A 20,226-nucleotide genomic window follows, 5' to 3' on the forward strand; every position below is an offset into this window, starting at 1 on the left:
AATTACGCTCGCCGACCGAAGCGCCATTACCATATCTCCAGGCAAAACGAACCGGCTCGTCCCGATTCGTGTGCTACTCGAGTAATGTGGCAGTCTTGAAGAGACCGCTCATTATTGACAGTCGAGTTGCCATTGCCGATGTGTGCGATTTGCGACCGCTGGTTTTCTGCCCAACTGTAGAGACCGGCCCCACCTGTCACCAGGCCTTAGGAGTGGCGTCACGCCCGACCGCTTCCCTCGAGGAGGGCGATCGCCCTGGCATAACGCCGGGGGCTACTGTCGGTGACATGGGATCGGGAGTATCATGACTAGAGGCTTGGGCAGGAGCAATCACCCACGTGGCCTGACCCCCTCGGGGGGGTCGGGCCCGAGGGTGGTATGACCACCCCTCTCTTTGTCTCCCCGAGTGGTCGGACCGCTCCCGTTTCGGCCCCGAGGGCCGAGGCGCCCCGACCCCTTGTGGGTTTTGCGCCGCATGTATGGGTTAGGTGGGCACAGCGGGGCTCACCTAACCGCATTTATTGCGGTTTGGACGAGCGCGTCACGCTGCATGTAACGCAGTGCAGCGCACTCGTTTATCCGGTCTGTGACCGGTCACAGACCGGACAGATCGCGGGTTAGGTGGCAACAGGCGATCTGACACACGCCTCGCCCCGTCCCGTCAGGATGAGAGCCTCCAGGCACTCGTCCCTAGCCGGAGCCAGCGTGCTAGCTCCTGGAGATAGCACGTTGGTCCCGGTCAGATATATGCCAGGCTTCATCGCAACCATTAAAAGCAAGACATTGTATGAAGAAGGGCGAACATGCAGATTGGTAAACTGATGCGTGGTGGACAAGAACGGTCATGATCCCACGTTGCACCTGCTTCTGGCGGAGTGGAGGTAGGTATGGGCTGTCCCATCAGAAGGATCACTCGGACAGCAACCATTGCAAATCTCCGCCCATTTATGAAGGAAGGGCGGGCCAAGTTTTAGGAAAAAGAGGATGGGTCCCCACCGAAAGGAGAGATAGGTAGAAGTGGTGCATGTGGTATCCCCTTGATATATAAAAGGAGGACCTTGCCCACTTAGAGGGGGGATCCGAAAAAAAGGGAGGACCAAAAGACGAGAGCTGGGAGAGAAAGAGGAAGAGGGTCTCTAGAGTTTGAACTCTCTTGCTCTCCAGCTCTTTGTAGCTTCTTCATACACAGATCCACCAGAACACAGGAGTAGGGTATTACGCTTCTCAGCGGCCCGAACCTGTATACATCGCCCGTGTCTTATGCGTTTCCACTTTCGCGAACATTCCACAGATTGAGAGCTTAGAACTTCACTTAGCGTCCCCGGCCGAACCGGCAAAGGGGGGCCTGCGCGGTCTCCCGGTGAGGAGCCCCACGCTCCGTCAATTACATATATAATTACACTAGATTTATGCTATAATTAAATTTGCCATATTTTTACCTAAAGATCTGTCCTCATATTTTTAGATAGACTTGTTATTTTTTTGTTAGAAAAATGAGTTGCCAATAGATATGTGCTTAAAATGTACGTAGTAATTTGATGAGAAAGAAAGCATTTGGTTGAATTAGGAGTTTACACAGAATTTCCAACGAATTATGAAATAATAATTTTTCAGAATTTCCACCAATTATTTAATTTTACCAAGGCTATGTTCTGTTAATCTCTTCCAAAAAGGGTGAGGGAGGATTTACTAGAATCGCTCCAATCGATTTAACTGAAAAGCCCTAAATGATTCCTTAGGAACGACGGGTGATCTACTGGGCACTGGCCGTCCATTAAGTGTTTTAATCTAAGTATTCAGTCATTGATTAAAATTATGTTTGTGGCTATCTACTATATACTCCTATTCTACTACAGCTACTCGTACTAGCCAATGTCCCGTGTGAATGCATGGGCGAATGACCGGACAAATAACTATGCAAACTTAATTCCAGTTAATTAGTACTCCTACTCGTACTGTAGCTACTGGCGGATCAAAATAGTTATGCAAACTTAATTCCAGTTAATTCCTCCCTCCGTCCCTAAATATTTGACGCTATTGATTTTTTTAAATATGTTTAAAACCGTTCGTATTATTTAAAAAATTTAAGTAATTATTAATTATTTTTCTATGATTTGATTTATTGTCAAATATATTTTTATGTATATTGTACTGTACCATCTTCTAGATCAACTGGTCGATCGATACCAATAATGATTATCGTTCACTTATCGCTCTCCAGGATTAGTGCTCAACAGAATCCGATCCAACTGCCGTTAATTAAAGAAATCGAACCTCTGCATACAGGAAGAAGGAACACTAGCTTTATTCTTGACGTTCCTCTTCTCTTTTAGATGCAATCATGCAAACGAATTATACGCGGTAAGCTAGGTACGTACGCTGGTCTTTCTTCTCTCCTCTCGCTCAATTATTTATTATTTATTGGTCATGGTTACGTTTTCAGATTTCTTTTGAATAATTATCACGTCCTCCGATTAAATTACGGGATGACTAAACCGCGGCACGAGTGGTTTACTAACTCGTTGAGATTTGGTAAGAGGAGAGAGATAATCATGGACAGGAGGATCGACATTGCCGGATATTTAGCGAGGTCAAAATAGAATGCTCAACCTGAACGAAGTAATAATAATTGTTCAGTTCTTCCCTCGTGATACTACATGCCTCCGTTTATAAAAAAGTGTAAACTGTTCATGTTTATAGCTTATAAAGGAATGCCGTAACTAATGATTTTGCTGTATTTTTGTTGATAGTTTTTTTCTAAAAAATTGATAGATGTAAATATAGTATAATCATAGTATAACTATATTGTAACTTGCACGTAACTACGATATAATTTTGAACCGTTTGATTTACTTTAAAATTCGTGCATGGGATAGAAAAAATCATAACCCACCCACGCACATGTGAGGGGATTCGGTACCATTATCTCCGTTTTCACATGATTAGCATATCACCTTGGAATTTTTAAAAGTTAAATAGAAGTTACAATATAGTTACATGCAAATTACACTGTAATTATATCACAATTGTATTATATTTACCTCTATAAAATTTGACGACAAATGTTATAGCTAATCCCAGTAACTAATACGCACTCCTTCCAAAAAGCCTAAGACCTATTTCATTATTTGGTTTTTCCAAAAGTCTAAGTCCTGTTTGTAGTTATTATGTGCTAAATTAAATTGTTGATAGGAACCCAAGAAGCCATTTTAATGTTTATAGGTTGCATGTTCATTGGTTTTGTCACATGGTGAATGAATTAATTGTTTCTTGGTCTTCATGAAAAAGAAATAACACTCAAATTTTTGGAAGGAGGGAGTACTTTCTTATAGGAACTTAATTTTAGATTAGAAATATCATAGTATTACGAATCTTGACATAGTCTGTCTAGATTTATCGTGTATATGTTCAATTTAGTATTTATTACTAATATAAAGCGATTAGTAATAATTAAGTTTAATGATGCGACTTACAATTTGTTTCTGCATGGCTAGCTGTATTCTCTTCGAACCCTTTCGCCAACTGCTGTCGATGCAGACTTGTGCTTTATATGGTTGTGTGTGCCGTCGCATTCTTATTCTAGGTTTTGATCCCTTTGGGATACGATGAATCGTGGTCAGAGTTAGTTTGGATACAGCTAATCACCAGCTGCCAAGTGACTTGCACCCGCCGCCGCCGGGAGGGACGGGCAGGTATATATCTCTGTCTTGCCTCGTATCGTAAGTAGGGTTAATCGACCGAGCTTTCTGTAATAAATAAACTGGAAGGGATCTGTTTTAGCAGTTAATTACGGAGTAGTTGGTGTGTGTTGCCGGAGTCAAAATTGTGGATGCAATCATGGATGGGGATGCCTCAATGTATAGTAAGTGTATGGTGTTTGTACCCTCGCTAACACGAGCAAACAATATATGGTCGGCAGAAGGGCTACGGGGATTATTGAGTTTGCTCCTTTGCCTATGGTGTTGTGCTTCTGTGCTTGGGCCAAAACTTAACATGGCATTTCTAAATTTTCCATTGTTTTTTTTTATATTTTATAATTAAGAATGTCATTGAAATGATAATTCTGGTGGCGGAGCTAAAAAAATTTCAAAACCCAGGCAAATCTAACTACAACAAATATTTACTAATTTTTTTTTGTTTTCAATTCTATAAAATATCAAATTTTACAGCGTTTTCGCTACGATAAGTCCGGGCCACCGCCAGGGCGGTGGCTCCGCCACTGATTTTATGAATAACAATTTTTAATTATCCCTAAAAAGCACAATGCAACACAAATAGGTAAAAATTGTATAATCAGAAGTACAAGATGGACTTTTTTATAGTTTAACACTACTAGCCAAGAGCCCGTGCATCCTAACGATGAGTTTCTAGCTTATCAGGTCAATTAAGCACATGTTTAGTCTAAATAATACTTTTATGATTTTTCTTATTGAACATGTTTTTAAATTTAAGGAGAGGCAGCAGTGAAACATGAGAGGATTCGTTGAAGGGTGGTGCGGCATAGATTGTGAGGCTCAGATATCAGTAGTAGGGATGTTACTAACAGAACAGACACTACCACTACTAATATTAATAGTATAGATGCAAAGCTTATTTTTTTAAGGAGCAAAATTTATCTAAGTCAGGGTCAATTTAGTCTTTGTGCAATACTTTTGGGTGGCTTTCATGCGTATTTTTTACCAAAAAAACTAAAGAAACCGCATATACCAGCCCAACTATCTTGTATTGCATCGAAGTGCCAGGAAAACTAGAAGTACATACGGATTTGATGGAGATCAGCTCACTTCTAGGTTGCTTTTGCTTGCATTCTCCCTTGGAAGTTGGAAGCTCTATTGCTGATGGCTGATCCAAGGTGGGAGACAAATCCTTTCTCGGTTGAAATGCCATTATATCATTTCTCGGTGCTCACCTGTGACTAATTTACTCAAATTTCAATTCAAAAAAAATTATTCAAAATTAGCCGTGGATGTGCTAATCCTGTTAAACAGAATGAAGCAGCCATTACTACTAGAGCTTGGCTTACACTAATCTCGCCGAGCAGATGCTTTAAGTCTTCAAAAACAGAGAATTTTTTTAGTATGCTGCTACTCCTACTAATGAAATGCTCATTTCTCACATATGGTGCAATTTTTGTGGTATATTGTCTATCCCACAATTGGAACCACATTTTTGCTCACACTGTTAAGGTATTGTTCCATTTTGACTGTGTCGGCTGACCACATTTTAATTGATACTAGTGTTGAGCAAAGCTGGGGTATAGTAGAGCAGTGGAAGAACAGAGAGAGGGAGATGATGACACAGGGAAGATATATCTGTCATTTTGCAATGTTTTCTCTTACAGTCCAAATTGACAGAATGGGAGCAAAACAGGAAAAAAAATGGTATGTGGCTTGATAGTAGTGACATAAACGAGAAGTCACACAGTAACTAGTGGAGTACGTCAGAAGTTGGGAATTCATATATTAGTGGCATAAACAAAATTTTCCCTCAAAATTACATTGGTATGGTCTATACATAGATTAGGGAATTAATAATACAATGGAGAAACATATGGATGATCAAACTGCAGTTGTATACACACCTTCATCAACGTTCAAGTTTGCTCAGCAGTTCTTCAAGTCGTGGAAGTTCCTGCAATATGTCGTTCCAATTTGGCATGCCCTACAAATAAAGAAATACACTTGGTTAGATATATTAATTTACGCGTAAACTTCAGATTCAGTGTCATTCAATTCTAACGTATGACCTTCATACTATACTTATTACATCATTAAGTACTATCTCCGTCTCAAAATATAAGGGATTTTGCCTAAATTCCTCATATTTTAGTACGGAGGTAGTATAAATTTTCCTGTGACCAACTAAAATCCAGAGAAGAATTACTCTTCCAGATCTTCTGACACGACCATCCAATCGGAGGATTATATAGACATCTTCACCGGGAGTGACACCTTCAGACTCTTGCTGGTCACGTATCCAACTGAACCATGAGAATGTAGATGTCAACAAAACCTTAGACATAACAAATTGATGCTTTACAATTTTTGGATATTGAATTGTTGAGTTCCTTCTATAAGCATGCTTGACTACTATTAGGACAAATACTTCAATTCCTGGAATAGTCATCCCAGGACATTACATAATGTAAACATAAAAATACAGTGAAGCTAATAGAAATGCACAATTCTTTTTAAAAAACTAGTAAAATGCACAATTCTTTTTAAAAAACTAGTAACTAGTAACTGCAAAACTGAGAGCAGCAGGAGGGTTAGAAGCCATTATATTAAACATATACTTCCATCCTCCCAAAATAAATAAACTTTTATACACAAATCTGGACAAATAGGGTGTGTCCAAATTCGTGTAGGAAAAAGTTGAATCTTTATGGGGCAGAGGGAGTACAGAGAGAGGTGAAGGTGAAGCTATTCCTAATATCTATTTTTTCTCCTAAAAAAATGTTTATCTGTACATTAAATAGAGACTTAACAGCAGGGGTGTTTTTGGTGCCATAAGAAAAACAAGGTGTAAAATTCTTCAAATGAGTAAATACTAGTACTCCCGCCATTCAGAAATGTATGGCATATTTTCCTCAAAATGAGATTGAAAAAGACTTTTACTATTTATTCTCTCTAGCTACTATATTTAACACATGCATATTGGAAAGTTGGATACTTATCAGAGGTATAAAGGACATTATACTTGTTTTGCACAGGGGTATGAAATATTTACATTTGTGGACAAAGCGAATCAAGAACAGGCCTTGCATATGTGGACAGAGGATAATACCTTGGAAGGCCATTCAAAAGTTAAAACATATGGTCTACGTGAGTGGATGATACTTACTTAAGAAGGTAAAGGAGGCAAAGCATTGTGGAACAACACAAAAAAATGGTTGACATAATGGCATGCAAGTAGTGAAACCGAGGAAGTAATTTTGTTGTTTACCAGGTAACTATGCCCATTGTAATGCTAAATTATCAAAGAGCAGTAAAAACTATTAGCAGAAATGGGTGACACAGATTTTAATAATAATGATAAGTATTTCAGAGAAGACCACAAATTTTGAATATTGTAGAGGTGACCATAAGCTTATTCATTTGTGCCCTAGCTTTTCAAAAAATGTCAGTTTTTTTTATTCTTCCATGACATCTAAATACTTATTTATGTTGTTGTTCTATGTAGTGAGAGTAAAAAATCTACAAGTTAAAAGAAAAGGCACCTTTCCCATTGTTCAGGAGAGACAATATCAGCCTTAAATCGCTCTTCAGCTTTTAACCGTGATTTCGCTGCAATAGATTCAGTACGCTTCTCAAAGTCATCCTGTCAAGAGAAAATTGCTTTCCTTTTGAAATATAGAGGAAATTTTATTGTCTAAAATATATATATATAAAATTCTTGGGTTTTAGCAAAAACATGTAAGTTTAGCCTAACCCCAACTGAAGGAGCTGATGCAGCAGATCTTGAACTTCCAAAGCCTCTTGGCTTACTTTGGGCTTTCTGAGAAGCACCAAAGATCACAGGAATTAGAAGAACACCTCGTTTCAGCAGTTCAGTCCGATATCTCTCAGCTCTTTGCATTGCTCGAGTAATGGATGCTTTTGAACCTGCCAGTATAACCTAAAATACTTGTCAATATAGTATGGGCACACAAAAAAAGCACAAAAAGATGTATGCAACTCAGGAAATATCAAGCTATCTATTGAGAATTGAAGATGTAAAGAGAACTATACTAACTGGCCTAGTAATGTCCCGGAGTTGCACAAGCTCAATAATGCGATTGGTTGACAGGCGGACAGGTAACCTTGAAAGGGTTTCATTGCGAGAAATTTGTGTGATCTGCTGCTCTTCTTTCTTGTTTTCCCAGAAATACAAAGCCACGAGCACAACAATACCTGCAGTGCGCTGATTCAAAAGTTTGATTATCTTTTAGTTTAATTAACCGTGTGAAAGCACAGTATACAAGTTTCATCAAATGATTATATTATACATGGAAAACCGAGAAAGATCATTATTGGCTTAAGATGTGATCCTGTGGGAGCTAACACTGAAAATGTGATTGTTATCATTATATTTTAAGGAACTTTTGTGGCAGCAGGGTAAGGATTGCTAAAGTACTAATAAATTTATTCAGCAGTAAATTAAATGCATTAAAGCATCTGAGGATCTCAGAAAGCTATGCAAGGTATTGCCTCTGTCTGAAAAAAGCACACTGGTGGTGCAGATATCGTAGCTAAAACATGACCATTGCAAAACTGCTTCAATATACTATTGAGTCAAATAAATAAGTGCATGCATAATCAGTGTAATTGTTCAGTAAAAAATACTAGAGTACACAAGATATAGGGCCTATTCACTTTGACACCATTTTCAACCATACCATTTTTTGGCAAAGTTGCCAAAATTTTGGCTGCGTTTAGTTTATTGCCAAATTTAGTAAATACACAAGAAATGCTGCCAAAATTTTGGCAATATTGCCATCTTGCTAAAATTTTGGCATTGTCAAAATTTGGTAAGGTTTATTTTGGCTACAATCTAAACAGGCCCATACTCAATTATGACTACAAACATGAAGTGTCACCAAGGTGTAGTACCCGCAACAAATTTGTACATGGATGTTTTTTTCCTCATGTTGCAACCATGCATAAGAACGCATTATCGCCATGTAAAGGTGGAACAGAAATCCCATGCTATCAAAAGGTACACTCTTCTCAACACCCCTTTCTTTTAGGACATATCAATTTACCTCCAATATTGATGGCAGCATTCCCAACAGTTTCCAGCAGATCAGGGGCACCATCGCCACCTTGAACTGCAAGTATAAGTCTAGGAATGGTAAAGAATGTTGAAATTCCAGCTGCTGCAGTTAACGCCACATAAAAGAACCTTCGGACACCACGAAATGGTGCTTGTACTTCACTAATGAGTTTCAGGTCTCTTCGGAACCCAGAACCAATATCTTCTCCACCACGCAATGCCTGAAATGAATTTACAGTATGTACAGGATCATATTAAATATTAGTAAAGTATGGATACTTACCTAGTGGTTACAGTGCTCAAGTAGCACCTCTAGATCCTGGGTTAAACTTCCCACAGGAGGGAATTTCAGGCCTAGTTAAAAAAGTTACTCCTTGGCCCCTCATAAAAACATGTATTAAGAATCGACCTATGGAAGGCGGGCCCTCGTGTAGGGGACAGGGGCCTCAAAACACGGGCTAAGGACCAATCCATAGGGGGCCAGTCCGTGTGTGGGGGGCCAGGGTTTGTGGCTTTTCTCGGTCGGTTTGGTTGAGGCTTCCTCTTCTTAATGAAAAGTCGTGAGGGCGGTCATTCCCCCGCTGGTCGAGTTTTTTTTTTTTACTTATTCACAAGGTTACTTTCTTATTCATTGGGTCAAATATCGGTATTAGTCATTGCCTCATTGGGTCAAATTTAAACTATGGTCAGCAGATTACTTTCTTATTCACGAGGTAGCAAAGCAGTAAAATACAAATTCACAAACCTCTTCTTGAAGTTCCTTGAATTCCGGTGATGCCCTGAACGGTGCCAAGTCAGGATCATTAAGTATAGTACCAAACTTGAGATTATAATCTCGCAGAGCTGTCCTTAAGCAATCTGCAGCTTTGTTGCTTTCTTCCCTGGTCAAACATGCACACCAATTAATAGAAAAACATAAATAAAGCACAAAAGGAACAAATCAATAATTTTGAAAGTGTTGCCTCACCTAAATGCATGGCAGCATGCTTTATTGTATAGTGCTGCTTGGGCTTCAACAGGATTTGGATTCAGCTCTAGGGCATTCTCAAATTGTTCAAGAGCATCCTTCACCTTTGGAATGTGAAAGCAATATCACAATGAATGCAGTTGATATTTTATTGTATATGGTTCTTCAATTTAATGATTACAACAAACCCATGCAGGAGTTCACTAGTACATGCACCGTCTATAAGAAACCCACTTCAATTAATCCCATATCTCTAACAGACAAACATGGTATTGTTTCAGTTTAGAGCGAGTACAATAGTAGGTTACAAGTCAGCTATAAGCACATGTGTTGGTGATAAGATAAGAGACAGAAGAAAAATGGACTACAGATTTGTAGCCAGCTGCAGCACGGACTCCAAAACGTCGTGTGTATATTTTTTTTTGACTAAATCATTGTGTGTATATGAAAGGTGGGACCATATATTAATTGTGTAGTATATATTTATAGGTAACTATTGTATGAATGTGCTATTAAATTGACTATACATGATTTGGAGCTAATAGTTGGCTATACTATTAAACTTGCTCTTAGAGCAAGTTTAATAGTATAGCCCACTACTAGCTGCAATTCACCTATAACCAATCTAGTAGCCAATTCATACAATAATTGCTTACTATACTATTAATATATAGTCCCACATGTCATACACACACTGCGTCTTGAAGTCCGTGCTGTAGTTAGCTACAGATCTGTAGCCCGTTTCTCTTCTCTCTTATCTTTTATCTCATTAAAATATGTTTATAGCCGGCTAATAGTTCGCTATTGTACCTGCTCTTAATAGCTGCTTTGCTTAAGGCTGAGTTTGAGGGAGCATATGGGCTGAAAGTTTCCCTCATTTTCTGTGCACACACTTCCCAAACTGCTAAATAATGTATTTCATGTAAAAGTTTTCTATATAGAAGTTTCTTAATTCTTAAAGAATCATATTAATCCCTTTTCAAGTTTGGAATAATTGATACTCAATTAATTATGTGCTAATGACTTATCTCGTTTTGTGCACCGCTAAGTTGCTAAGAGCAAGTTTAATAGTATAGCCAACTAATGGCTACAAATCAACTATAGCCAATATAATAGCCAATTCATACAATAGTTACTTACTATACTATTAATACCTGGTCCCACCTGTCATACACACATTATGTCTTGGAGTTCGTGCTGCAGCTGGCTACAGATTTGTAGCCCGCTGCTCTTCTCTCTCTTATTTTAACTCTTTAAAATATGTTTATAGCCGGCTTGTAGTCTGCTATTGTACCTGCTCTAAGCCCAAATGCTCATTCAAACCCAGCCTAATGTTCAAACTCAATATGGACATGAGGATGTGGTCAAATATTTTTGGGTTCAACTTCACCATTCCCTTGAAGGTCGTTACGAAGAATTTACTATTTTACTCAGCAAGCAAAAGATGGTAAACCCAGTTCAAACACTCAAATGTGGCGTAAACATACCTATATCAGCCAAAGATGAACCAAAATGGAGATAAATGCAATGATTAAATTCTGGGAAAAGGCTGCCGAATACTGACATTCCTCAGCTAACTAGAGCTGCTTGCGCACTAAAACTGGGGCATCTCTATCAACATATTACTCCTACCGATAAAATTACTCGTTAATATGATCTGATCCTTCACGACGATTGAGAAGCACTCGAAATGTGGAATAGGCGGAACGGGAATCGACTTCGCTCACCCTGCCCTTGGAGAAGAGCTCGAGTCCCAGGTTGACGCACGACTCCGCCGTCGGGACAGCCACCGCCTCCTTCCCCGGCGATGGCGGGGGAGACGGAGACGAAGAGGCCTTGGAGCGGAGCACGCAGCGGCGTCGTCGGCCGCAATGAGGGAGGAGGGGCGAGACGAAGGATAGCGCTTGGAGGGCATAGCTACGGGTTCCGCCGCCTCCGCCTCCACCGCCGCCGGCGGGGAGAAGGGCGAGGTGTGGCCGGAGAGCCGATGCTCCGGCGGCCGCCATTGCCGGTTTCGTGAGGTGAGGTGGTCGTTTTTCTCGTTATCCAAACTAGTATTTGTGGTCGAGGAGGAACGAGTTGGGCCGAAGAAGATGCAAAACCCAGCCCATTTACTCATCACGTGTAAAAAAGAAAAGCCCAAACCGGCCCACCACGGAAACCCTACTTGCGCTGCGCCTCCGCAGCATATAACCTCTCCCACCTCTCGCCCTCCGCCATCCCTCTCTCCTCTTTGGCGGCGGCGGCGGAAGAGAGCGACGCAGACGGACGGCGTGGTGGTCTCCCCCTCCGGCGACGTAGCTCGAGCTCGCAACCATGGTGAGCGCCGCGCCGTTTCTCCCGTTACGTCTCAGTTTCATAGTCTCTGTACTTGTGTAGCACCGGTGTCTTCTTCTTCTGTTCTTTAGTTTCGGGTCGAGTGGTAGCAGGATGGGCTTGTGTTTAGCTTGTGTGGTGGTAATGTTAAGAGGGAGAATTGAGAGATTGGGGGAGGATTTGGTTTGGTTCTTGGGAATTGATGCGGTGTGCATTGTTGTAGATTGGCGGGCAGGTGTGATGAGGGCTATGCAATCTTTTTTTCGTGTTATGTTTCCTATTTCCTGTTTCTTGATGGCAGCATATGTATGATGATTACCTTTTGATGTAGTAACTGATTTAAGTTGTGTGCTGTTTGATATATTCTTACTAATTTTATATAGGAATTAGATTCCAAGATATGTAGTTAAACAGTATGGATCCTGTTGGGATCTAGAATTATATTGTGGATATACAGTATCGAGCCTATTGCTATCTAGAATTATATTGTTGTACTGGCTTTTAAGAAGCATCACAATTCTGTGAGTATGTGGTTAATAACATACTTAACGTTGTCAACCTGTTATTTTCTGAACAGGCGAGGGGATTGAAGAAGCATCTCAAGAGGCTCAATGCGCCCAAGCACTGGATGCTCGACAAGCTCGGCGGAGCTTTTGTGAGTTTACTGATTTCCTGTGATGTGCTTGAAATGGCCTCTGCCATTTGCGACTATTTTCTGTTGTTCAGTAATGTAATTCGCCGAACTGCTTTGTGTGCCTTCCAGGCCCCCAAGCCATCGTCTGGACCTCACAAGTCCAGGGAATGCCTGCCCCTGATCCTCATCATCAGGAACAGGTTGAAGTATGCGCTGACATACCGTGAGGTTATCTCTATCCTGATGCAGCGGCATGTCTTGGTTGATGGGAAGGTCAGGACTGACAAGACCTACCCTGCTGGTTTCATGGGTATGCACGCATGTTTCTTTTCTGACCCGTCGTTATCTTGTATGGTCTGGTATGCAAGTGGTTCATTTCTAGCATACCTTACATGGTAATGCCCTCTGTTTGGCAGATGTGATTTCCATTCCAAAGACTGGTGAGAACTACAGGCTTCTCTATGACACCAAGGGTCGCTTCCGCCTTCAGTCCGTCAAGGATGAGGATGCCAAGGTTAGCATTGCTTCTTTTCACTCATGCACACGTGAATGTAAATTCTCTATTCTGTTTTGTAGTCTAAATGTTTGTGACCCGATCTTTTATATGCAGTTCAAGCTTTGCAAAGTTCGGTCTGTCCAGTTTGGACAGAAGGGCATTCCCTATCTGAACACCTATGATGGACGCACCATCCGCTACCCGGACCCTTTGATTAAGGCTAACGACACAATCAAGATTGATCTTGAGACCAACAAGATTGTTGACTTCATCAAGTTTGATGTGGGCAATGTCGTTATGGTCACAGGAGGGAGGAACACTGGTCGTGTTGGAGTAATTAAGAACAGGGAGAAGCACAAGGGCAGTTTTGAGACCATCCATGTGGAGGACGCATTGGGCCATGCCTTCGCCACCCGTCTGGGCAATGTGTTCACCATCGGCAAGGGCAACAAGCCATGGGTGTCTCTCCCTAAGGGCAAGGGTATCAAGCTCAGCATCATCGAGGAACAGAGGAAGCGAGATGCTGCTGCTCAGGCTGCTGCAAATGCTTAAATACATTTCTATCTTCAAAATTTGAGTTTTGTTTGGGTTGACAGAATTTTCCATCCTAGTTGAAATGTAGTTCACAGTAATACTGTTAAGTTGCAGAGATGCATCCTTTTCTACTGTTATTTCATGTTATCGAGCCATTTTATTGTGTTCATCTTTTGGCCTTGAAGCTACCAAAATGGCTGAGACCGTTATCATCATGCAGTCATTATAATGAACAGTAGCAATTAGCCATCACTTGTTTAGAGCGAGATTTGTTTTCAGGCAACTGCTGCTTTACTGAAGCTACATGGCTAATCTTGGTTTATTCAAACGAGACTATTGGCATCCTTCCAGCTTGGCATTCAAAGGGAGTCTTGGTTTAATCAAATAGGCTTCCAATCTTTCCAGGTTTTGCAAAGTAAAACCTTTTTCGTAATGGATCATATTCCTGGAACACAATTGTATGGAAAGGTAGGGATGGGTAGAAAAAGATCGAGACCGAGAAATTCGGTCCTAGGTAGTGAGACCGAATTTTATTCGGTCAATTCGGTTAGTCTTATCGGTTAAAAAAAAAGACCGAATTAACAAATTAACAAAAAAAAATTTCTAAATCCAACCTATAATCCACTAAATTCAACATGATTAAACTCTATTTTTCACACCCCTACTTATAGGCATGTAATGTAAGAAGTGTCTTTACGCATACATGCTTACGATTTTTTTTTTGATTTTTGTGTTGAAAATTTCCATTATTTCTTTGCATATATGAAAATGTTGCTGAATTTCGGTCAGGACTGAGACCGAGACAAATTAATTTGTCGGTCCTAATATTTTTTCGTTGAAATTCGGTATTCACTTCCAAAAGACCGAAAGACCAAAGACCGAAACCGAAATTTTCGGTTAGACCGAATACCCACCCCTGTGGAAAGGTACGCATGCCGAACAAATGGAATGTTTGGTTTATTCAATGAGACTTCAATTATTGGGAAAGGTGATAATACAAATTGGCAAATACGGTAGTACTGTTTTAAACCTCTCGCTAGTATTTTTTTTCACCCGAGGCTAAACCGAAATACCGTCCTGCCTGGGATGCATAGTTTACAAAACCACGCGGTCATCACGTGTGGTAATCTTTTCAGTTTTTGAAATCACGGTATAGCTCTCGGTTTGGGGAATCATGCTAGGATGTGGATCCTGGCTGTGATGTGAACACACTCGTGCATACTCACCGGCAGCGGTAGATCCGGCCGTCATAGGGCCGGCAACGACAGATCTATCCTTCTTGGGCTGCCCTTGCCTCCCCTTCACCAGTGTAGCTCCTAAGGCCACCATGGGTGGATCCACGTCCCCTAAGACCTCCACCTCAACTGTTGCCATCGTCGAGGTCGCGGTAGCCGCCGCCGTCATTTGAGTCGTTGTAGCCACTGCCTTATCCCGTCACGGGGTCACTCGAGAGATATTTAACCATTTGCCACATTTAGATGTGGCAATTAACTATTTGCCACTGGACCCACATGTCATAGACACATGTGGACCCACATGTCATTGAGATAGGGGTGGCAAATAGTTATTTGCCAAATCTAAAAGTGGCAAATAGTTAAAAGCCCCGGTTACTCGGCGGTGGCAGATCCGCCCTTTCCTAGGGCTGACAATGATGCTGCTGGATCCGCTGCCGCCATCACCGTCCCTCCAAGGGCCGAGGGTGGTGGATCCATCCCTCACGAGGGAGGTGTCGATGGATCCACTGTCCTTAGGGGGCTGCCGCCGTCGTCATCGTCGTCTTTGCCATATCTCCCACCAGAGCCGAGCGGGGTAGGGAGAGGGGAGGGGAGGGGAGGAGTAGGGAGAAGAGAGGGGTGAGGAGAAGATCTCCTCCATGATAGAAAAATCTCCTCCCCAAGCATCTACTCCACGCGTGCGCGCTCCGTCGGGGCCGCCACCGAGCTCCACTGAGCATTTGGACCTCAAGCGCCGCCACCTCTGCATGAGAGAGATTGTGAGTGAGTGAGAAAGAGAGAGAGGAGGTGAGGAGTTGAGGTGACTAAATACGTAGGGAGAGTAAAGGGGATAAGGATAAGGATGAGCAGAGAGATGGGTGGCAGGCGGGCCTATTAAGACGTCCACCTGCGATAATAAATTTTCGTATCACAGGTGGATTTTTGCTGGACACCGCCTAAATATTTTTACATATGAATGCTCATTTAGTTGGCCGCCTAAATATTTTTACATATGGACGCTCATTTAGTTGGCTAAAAAAAAAACACAGTGTGTGTTCGCGAAAATCGTTTTTTGTAAGTGTTTCTTAGGTCTTCCGGTGAAAATGGAGGCACAACACATAAGATCGCTTCCCGATTTTGTTTCAATTCACGATCACGGGATTTCACGTGGCCGCAGGCCGCAGCCAGCGTCGCATCCACCTTCATTTGTCCGTCATCGTACACCGGGCTCTTCGTCCGTCATTCGCAATCCCGTGAGCTTCGTCTGTGCGTCCGCGTCCCAACGCCCGCACGAGCGTTCGTTGTTTCTGCTGTCCCCAGACAGGTTCCAAGACTGAGAGCGCCCTGACGTCCATGCCTAGGGAGTATAGTCGATCACGTACTAGCCACACCAAGTAAGAAGAAGAAGAAGACCGGTAAGAGAGGGGTGGCTGCCTGCTTTTTTGCTTCTTGCTGCTGCGGCCTGTTCTTCATCGGAGCTCTTCGTGTCCAGATTTCTTCAAGGCTAGAGAGCAGCTAGCAATAGGAGGAGGCAGTAGGCATGGGCAGCGTCAAAGGTGAGCGGCTGACCGGTGTGGAGCTCTCTGGTTTGTGTAGATGGCTTTGCTCTGTGTTCATGATTTGGGTTCTCAGGGGATGCTCTGAACTTGGGTTATTTGGGGTTCAAAGTTCGGATCATCTGTTCGATGTTCCCATCGATTTTGTTTGGTGAGAGTTGCAAAAGAACGGTTTTATGTAGGTAGGGCCAAATCAAACTTGAGATTTCTCTCTCTCTCTCTCTCTCTCTCTCTTTTTCCTGACGCTTTCCCTGATATGTGCATTAAAGGATTTTGATATGGCCCAGCCTGTTTGAGTTTATTTTCTTGATTTTCTTTTTGAATTTATTTAGATAGTGTGTGCTCTTTTGAGTGAGCTCTCTAGATAGTGAGTTTGCTTCATTGTGTCTGTGCGTGATGACAGCACAAGTGTCAAGACGAGGCAACAAGGTGCACTACGCTTTATGCGCAAGACACTGCAAAATCACATACGACTATACATGACAATTGAAATTGTTTTTATCCAGTATACCGCATGGACATCTTAATAGCATAGGATAAAGAGAAAAGCAATAATAACCAAAGGTTGGAGTTTAGGATTGGTTTATTTATTTATAGGGGTATTAGCATGGCTAGGATTATAATTAGCTAGGGTTTAGCTTTAGATTAGCGATAGTAAGGTTGGCAAGTATAGCGGCTAGGATTTAGTTTATTAATTTCTAGCCTACATGGGAGACTTCTCTAACCGGTGCTGACAAATAGCATAATGGCCAGAGGATTGGAAGGTTGGTGCAGGTTGTGAGGTGGATGTGTTATTCTGACAACCATGGATGGTAGTGGGGCGGGAGAGCTAAGTGTGCAGTGTACTGTGGAGACCAAGGAAACAATGAAGCTCCAATCTCTGTAGGCATCGATAAGTGTGGTGCGAGGAATAGCAGTACTTCGGCTTTGGGATTATGTTATGTGGAGCTTTATATCCAACAGTCCGATCTCGAACGTCCTTATGAAAGGCGTAAATTTCCAAACGGTGTTTTTTAAGTGGCTAAGGGGTAATTTGGAATAAGAGGAATAATATTCAAAAGATTGAATTTAATATAATTCTAAATTGGAAGTTTAAATGGCATTTAAATAGATTAAGAACATTCAAATAAAATATGAAAATATAAAAAAATAGTATCAATAGATAGAGTTTGAATTTAGAGTAATTTAGGTCCAAGTTTGACTTGAATCGGTTTTATGGTTGAATCAGTTTTATGGTTTGGGAGAAATGGGCTCTAAAAATTGAACTTTGGATTAAATCTAGAAAATACGAAACAAAACTGTTTATGGGGCCAACCTGTCAAACACTGTTATTCTTTTCTTTTCTCTCCTTCCTCCTCCCGATCACCTCTCTCTTTCTTGTTGCAGGCCGTGGCTAGGGTTGGGGATTCCAGCGGCTATGATGGCCAGAGGCCAGGGCGGATTGAGAGAGGAGGCTGTGTGCACGACGGTGGCGAAGTATCCCCCGTAGTGGAACGGCTAATTGTGCCAGCGGCAAGGTCGGTAGCTAAGAGTGGGCATGGCGGATTGGCATCGAGGAGGCCGAAAGGGGATGGGTGGTGGCTTCAGCGTAGGGTAGTTCAGATTAAATTGATGTCATGGGAAGCTCTAGCCTCTATGTGGATGATGATGATAACTCATTTTGTGGTTGGTTGTATTTACACCCAAATTTGTCATCTAAGATTCGGATTAGGAAAATATTGTCAAAATTTGGAGAGTATCGGTTTGCTTCACGGAGCTGGTATGACTGTCGTATGTGGGCCAGTCAGACCGCTGCTTGTGTGCCGGTCAAACTAGCAGAGTCCGATCTCGAGTCTGTTTTCGTCAGGCCTCGGAATTCCTTTTTTGGGATGGCATATTTTGGGTTTTTGTTGATTTTTTTGTCCCGAGTTGGACGTGGAGGAGGCAAGACCAACCCCTATATAAAGCACAAGGCCGGTTTAATTGGAAGAAGAATCTACACAGTCCAATGTAGCCAATAGAATCGCTTTTTCAATATTGCACCTACTTTTCGCCTAGTTCTAGCCTAGTTCATCCATCTTTGTCGATTTGCGCCGTAAATCATCCGCCTTCACTGCAAGAGTACAGAATTCTTTTCTAGGTTTGTTCCGTAAACCTAATGTTCACCCTTAAGATGGGTGTGTATCGCTTGTTTCATTTAAATCGGCTCCGCTAGCCGGTTTAATCTATCGAAACCCATTTTGATCTAGCTTTTGCTAGATTGAGGTGGTCGGTGACTCCATACCACCGCAAGGTGTTTAGGTGTCTCGATCATGATTGTCTTCTTACAAAAAAAAGTTTCCAATAGGTTGGTTGTAACTAGCGATGGAAAGGAAGCTCGTGGCTCGTTAGCTCGCTCGACTTGTGACAAGCTCGGCTCGGCTCGACTCGTTTCATTTTCCTAACGAGCCAAGCTGGCATTTTAACTCGTTAGAGATAAGGAGCCAGCTCCAGCTGGCTCGCGAGCCTTAACGAGCCAGGACTCCAATAGACAACAGCAAAGGCCCAGCCCAAGACAACAGAAAAACCCTAGTCCTCTCCTCACTCCTCACGGCATCGGCGTCGGCGGCTCATCCTCTCTGGCTCCGCTTGATTCCTCGATCCCTCCCCCCTCAGGCTTCCGCAATGGCGTAGTGCGCTGCCACTAGTCGCTCTCCTCTCCTCATCTCTCGCTGCGACGCCGCCCGGCCATCCTCTTCCATTGAAGAAGCTCTCCTCGCCGCCGCCAACTGCTAGGGCCGTCGCCGCACTTCCCCAGCCAGCGCCAAAAGCTCTCCTCTCTTCACCTCTCGCCGCGACACCGCCTGGTCATCCTCTTCCACCGAAGACCGGCCACCTACCCCGCCCCCGCTGGCCACCACCCCATGCCACACGCCGCCCACTGCCCAGGCGCCCACCGATGGTTTGGCTCTCGAGCCTAATGAGCTAGCTCAAGCTTTCAAATGAGCCAAGCCAAGCTAGGTTTCTAGCTCGTTAGGATAACGAGCCAAGCTGAGCCAGCTCGTTATCACCAAGCCGACCCGAGCTGGCTTGCTATCCACCCCTAGATAGGTGCTATAGCTTTCTAGGATGTACTGAGACGCTACAAACAAAAAGGCTCCACCGGATTATAGCTGGACGCCTTGATGGAGAAATGAGCTTGCGCAACGAAAAACAGAGCAGTGCACACACTTGGCCTCGGACTTCGACGAGGACTTGAAAAGCTTCAAGTATGGCATAACGATGCCTAAATTTCGCGTTACACCAGAAGTTGATGAAGGATTTGGCTTGAATTGGTGGAGTGTATGCACGCATAGTGCTCGATCACTGTCATGCACGAGGCCGTGCACTTTGGCGCGTGGACATCTATCCTTCGGCTGAGCAAGGGGCGGTGTACCACCATGGTTTGGGCCGAGGTGGACTGGCTTACGTTGAGGAATAAGTTCATTTGAGGTCCCTTAACTTGACACCGACTCTGATTTCGTCCCTAAACCACAATACCAGATACACCCTCAATTATCAAAACTGGTGCAAATAAGGTCCCAAGGCAGTTTGGATGTCGGTTTCGGTGACGTGGCATTTACGTGGCTGGTTTCCGTCGGACTTGAGGGAGAACTGGTAGACAAAGAGGTCCAGGAAGAAAGGGAGTATGGTTTGGGCGCGCGGAGTCTACGCCGAAGCCGAGGACAACGAGGGACGAGTGGCGGGAGGGTGGCGAAGATGTCCAGGTAGGTGGACGCGAGGGGCCAGCCACAGCG

At 42.8% G+C, this 20,226-nt stretch overlaps 2 protein-coding genes across 2 annotated transcripts; one reads left to right on the forward strand and one right to left on the reverse strand.

Annotated features, from left to right (window-relative positions):
• Positions 1–5,431: 5,431 nt before the first annotated feature.
• Positions 5,432–11,779, reverse strand: LOC4326021 (protein LOW PSII ACCUMULATION 1, chloroplastic). The gene is made up of 9 exons (XM_015770163.2): positions 11,449–11,779; positions 9,722–9,825; positions 9,500–9,635; positions 8,744–8,975; positions 7,735–7,892; positions 7,432–7,617; positions 7,220–7,320; positions 5,884–5,980; positions 5,432–5,661 (listed from the first exon to the last, which is right to left on the reverse strand). Exons 1-9 carry the CDS (start codon positions 11,725–11,727, stop codon positions 5,587–5,589), a joined length of 1,368 nt encoding a protein of 455 aa, XP_015625649.1. The 5' UTR covers positions 11,728–11,779; the 3' UTR covers positions 5,432–5,586.
• A 160-nt stretch (positions 11,780–11,939) lies between these two features.
• Positions 11,940–13,953, forward strand: LOC4326022 (small ribosomal subunit protein eS4-like). Its single transcript, XM_015766970.3, has 5 exons — positions 11,940–12,040; positions 12,615–12,692; positions 12,801–12,981; positions 13,088–13,185; positions 13,282–13,953. Exons 1-5 carry the CDS (start codon positions 12,038–12,040, stop codon positions 13,717–13,719), a joined length of 798 nt encoding a protein of 265 aa, XP_015622456.1. The 5' UTR covers positions 11,940–12,037; the 3' UTR covers positions 13,720–13,953.
• Positions 13,954–20,226: the final 6,273 nt, after the last annotated feature.

The sequence above is a fragment of the Oryza sativa genome, chromosome 1, assembly GCF_034140825.1.
Source record: "Oryza sativa Japonica Group chromosome 1, ASM3414082v1".
Lineage (NCBI taxonomy): Eukaryota > Viridiplantae > Streptophyta > Magnoliopsida > Poales > Poaceae > Oryza > Oryza sativa.

Excerpts from the sequence above, each read along its gene's own strand:
- LOC4326021 (XM_015770163.2), bottom strand. The coding sequence starts at position 11,727 with ATGGCGGCCGCCGGAGCATCGGCTCTCCGGCCACACCTCGCCCTTCTC. Across the intron at positions 7,893-8,743 it reads TGCTGCCATCAATATTGGAG|GTATTGTTGTGCTCGTGGCT; the intron begins GTAAATTGATAT and ends AGCGCACTGCAG. Across the intron at positions 7,321-7,431 it reads CATCAGCTCCTTCAGTTGGG|GATGACTTTGAGAAGCGTAC; the intron begins GTTAGGCTAAAC and ends TTCTCTTGACAG.
- LOC4326022 (XM_015766970.3), top strand. Across the intron at positions 12,982-13,087 it reads CTACCCTGCTGGTTTCATGG|ATGTGATTTCCATTCCAAAG; the intron begins GTATGCACGCAT and ends TCTGTTTGGCAG. Across the intron at positions 13,186-13,281 it reads TCAAGGATGAGGATGCCAAG|TTCAAGCTTTGCAAAGTTCG; the intron begins GTTAGCATTGCT and ends TTTTATATGCAG.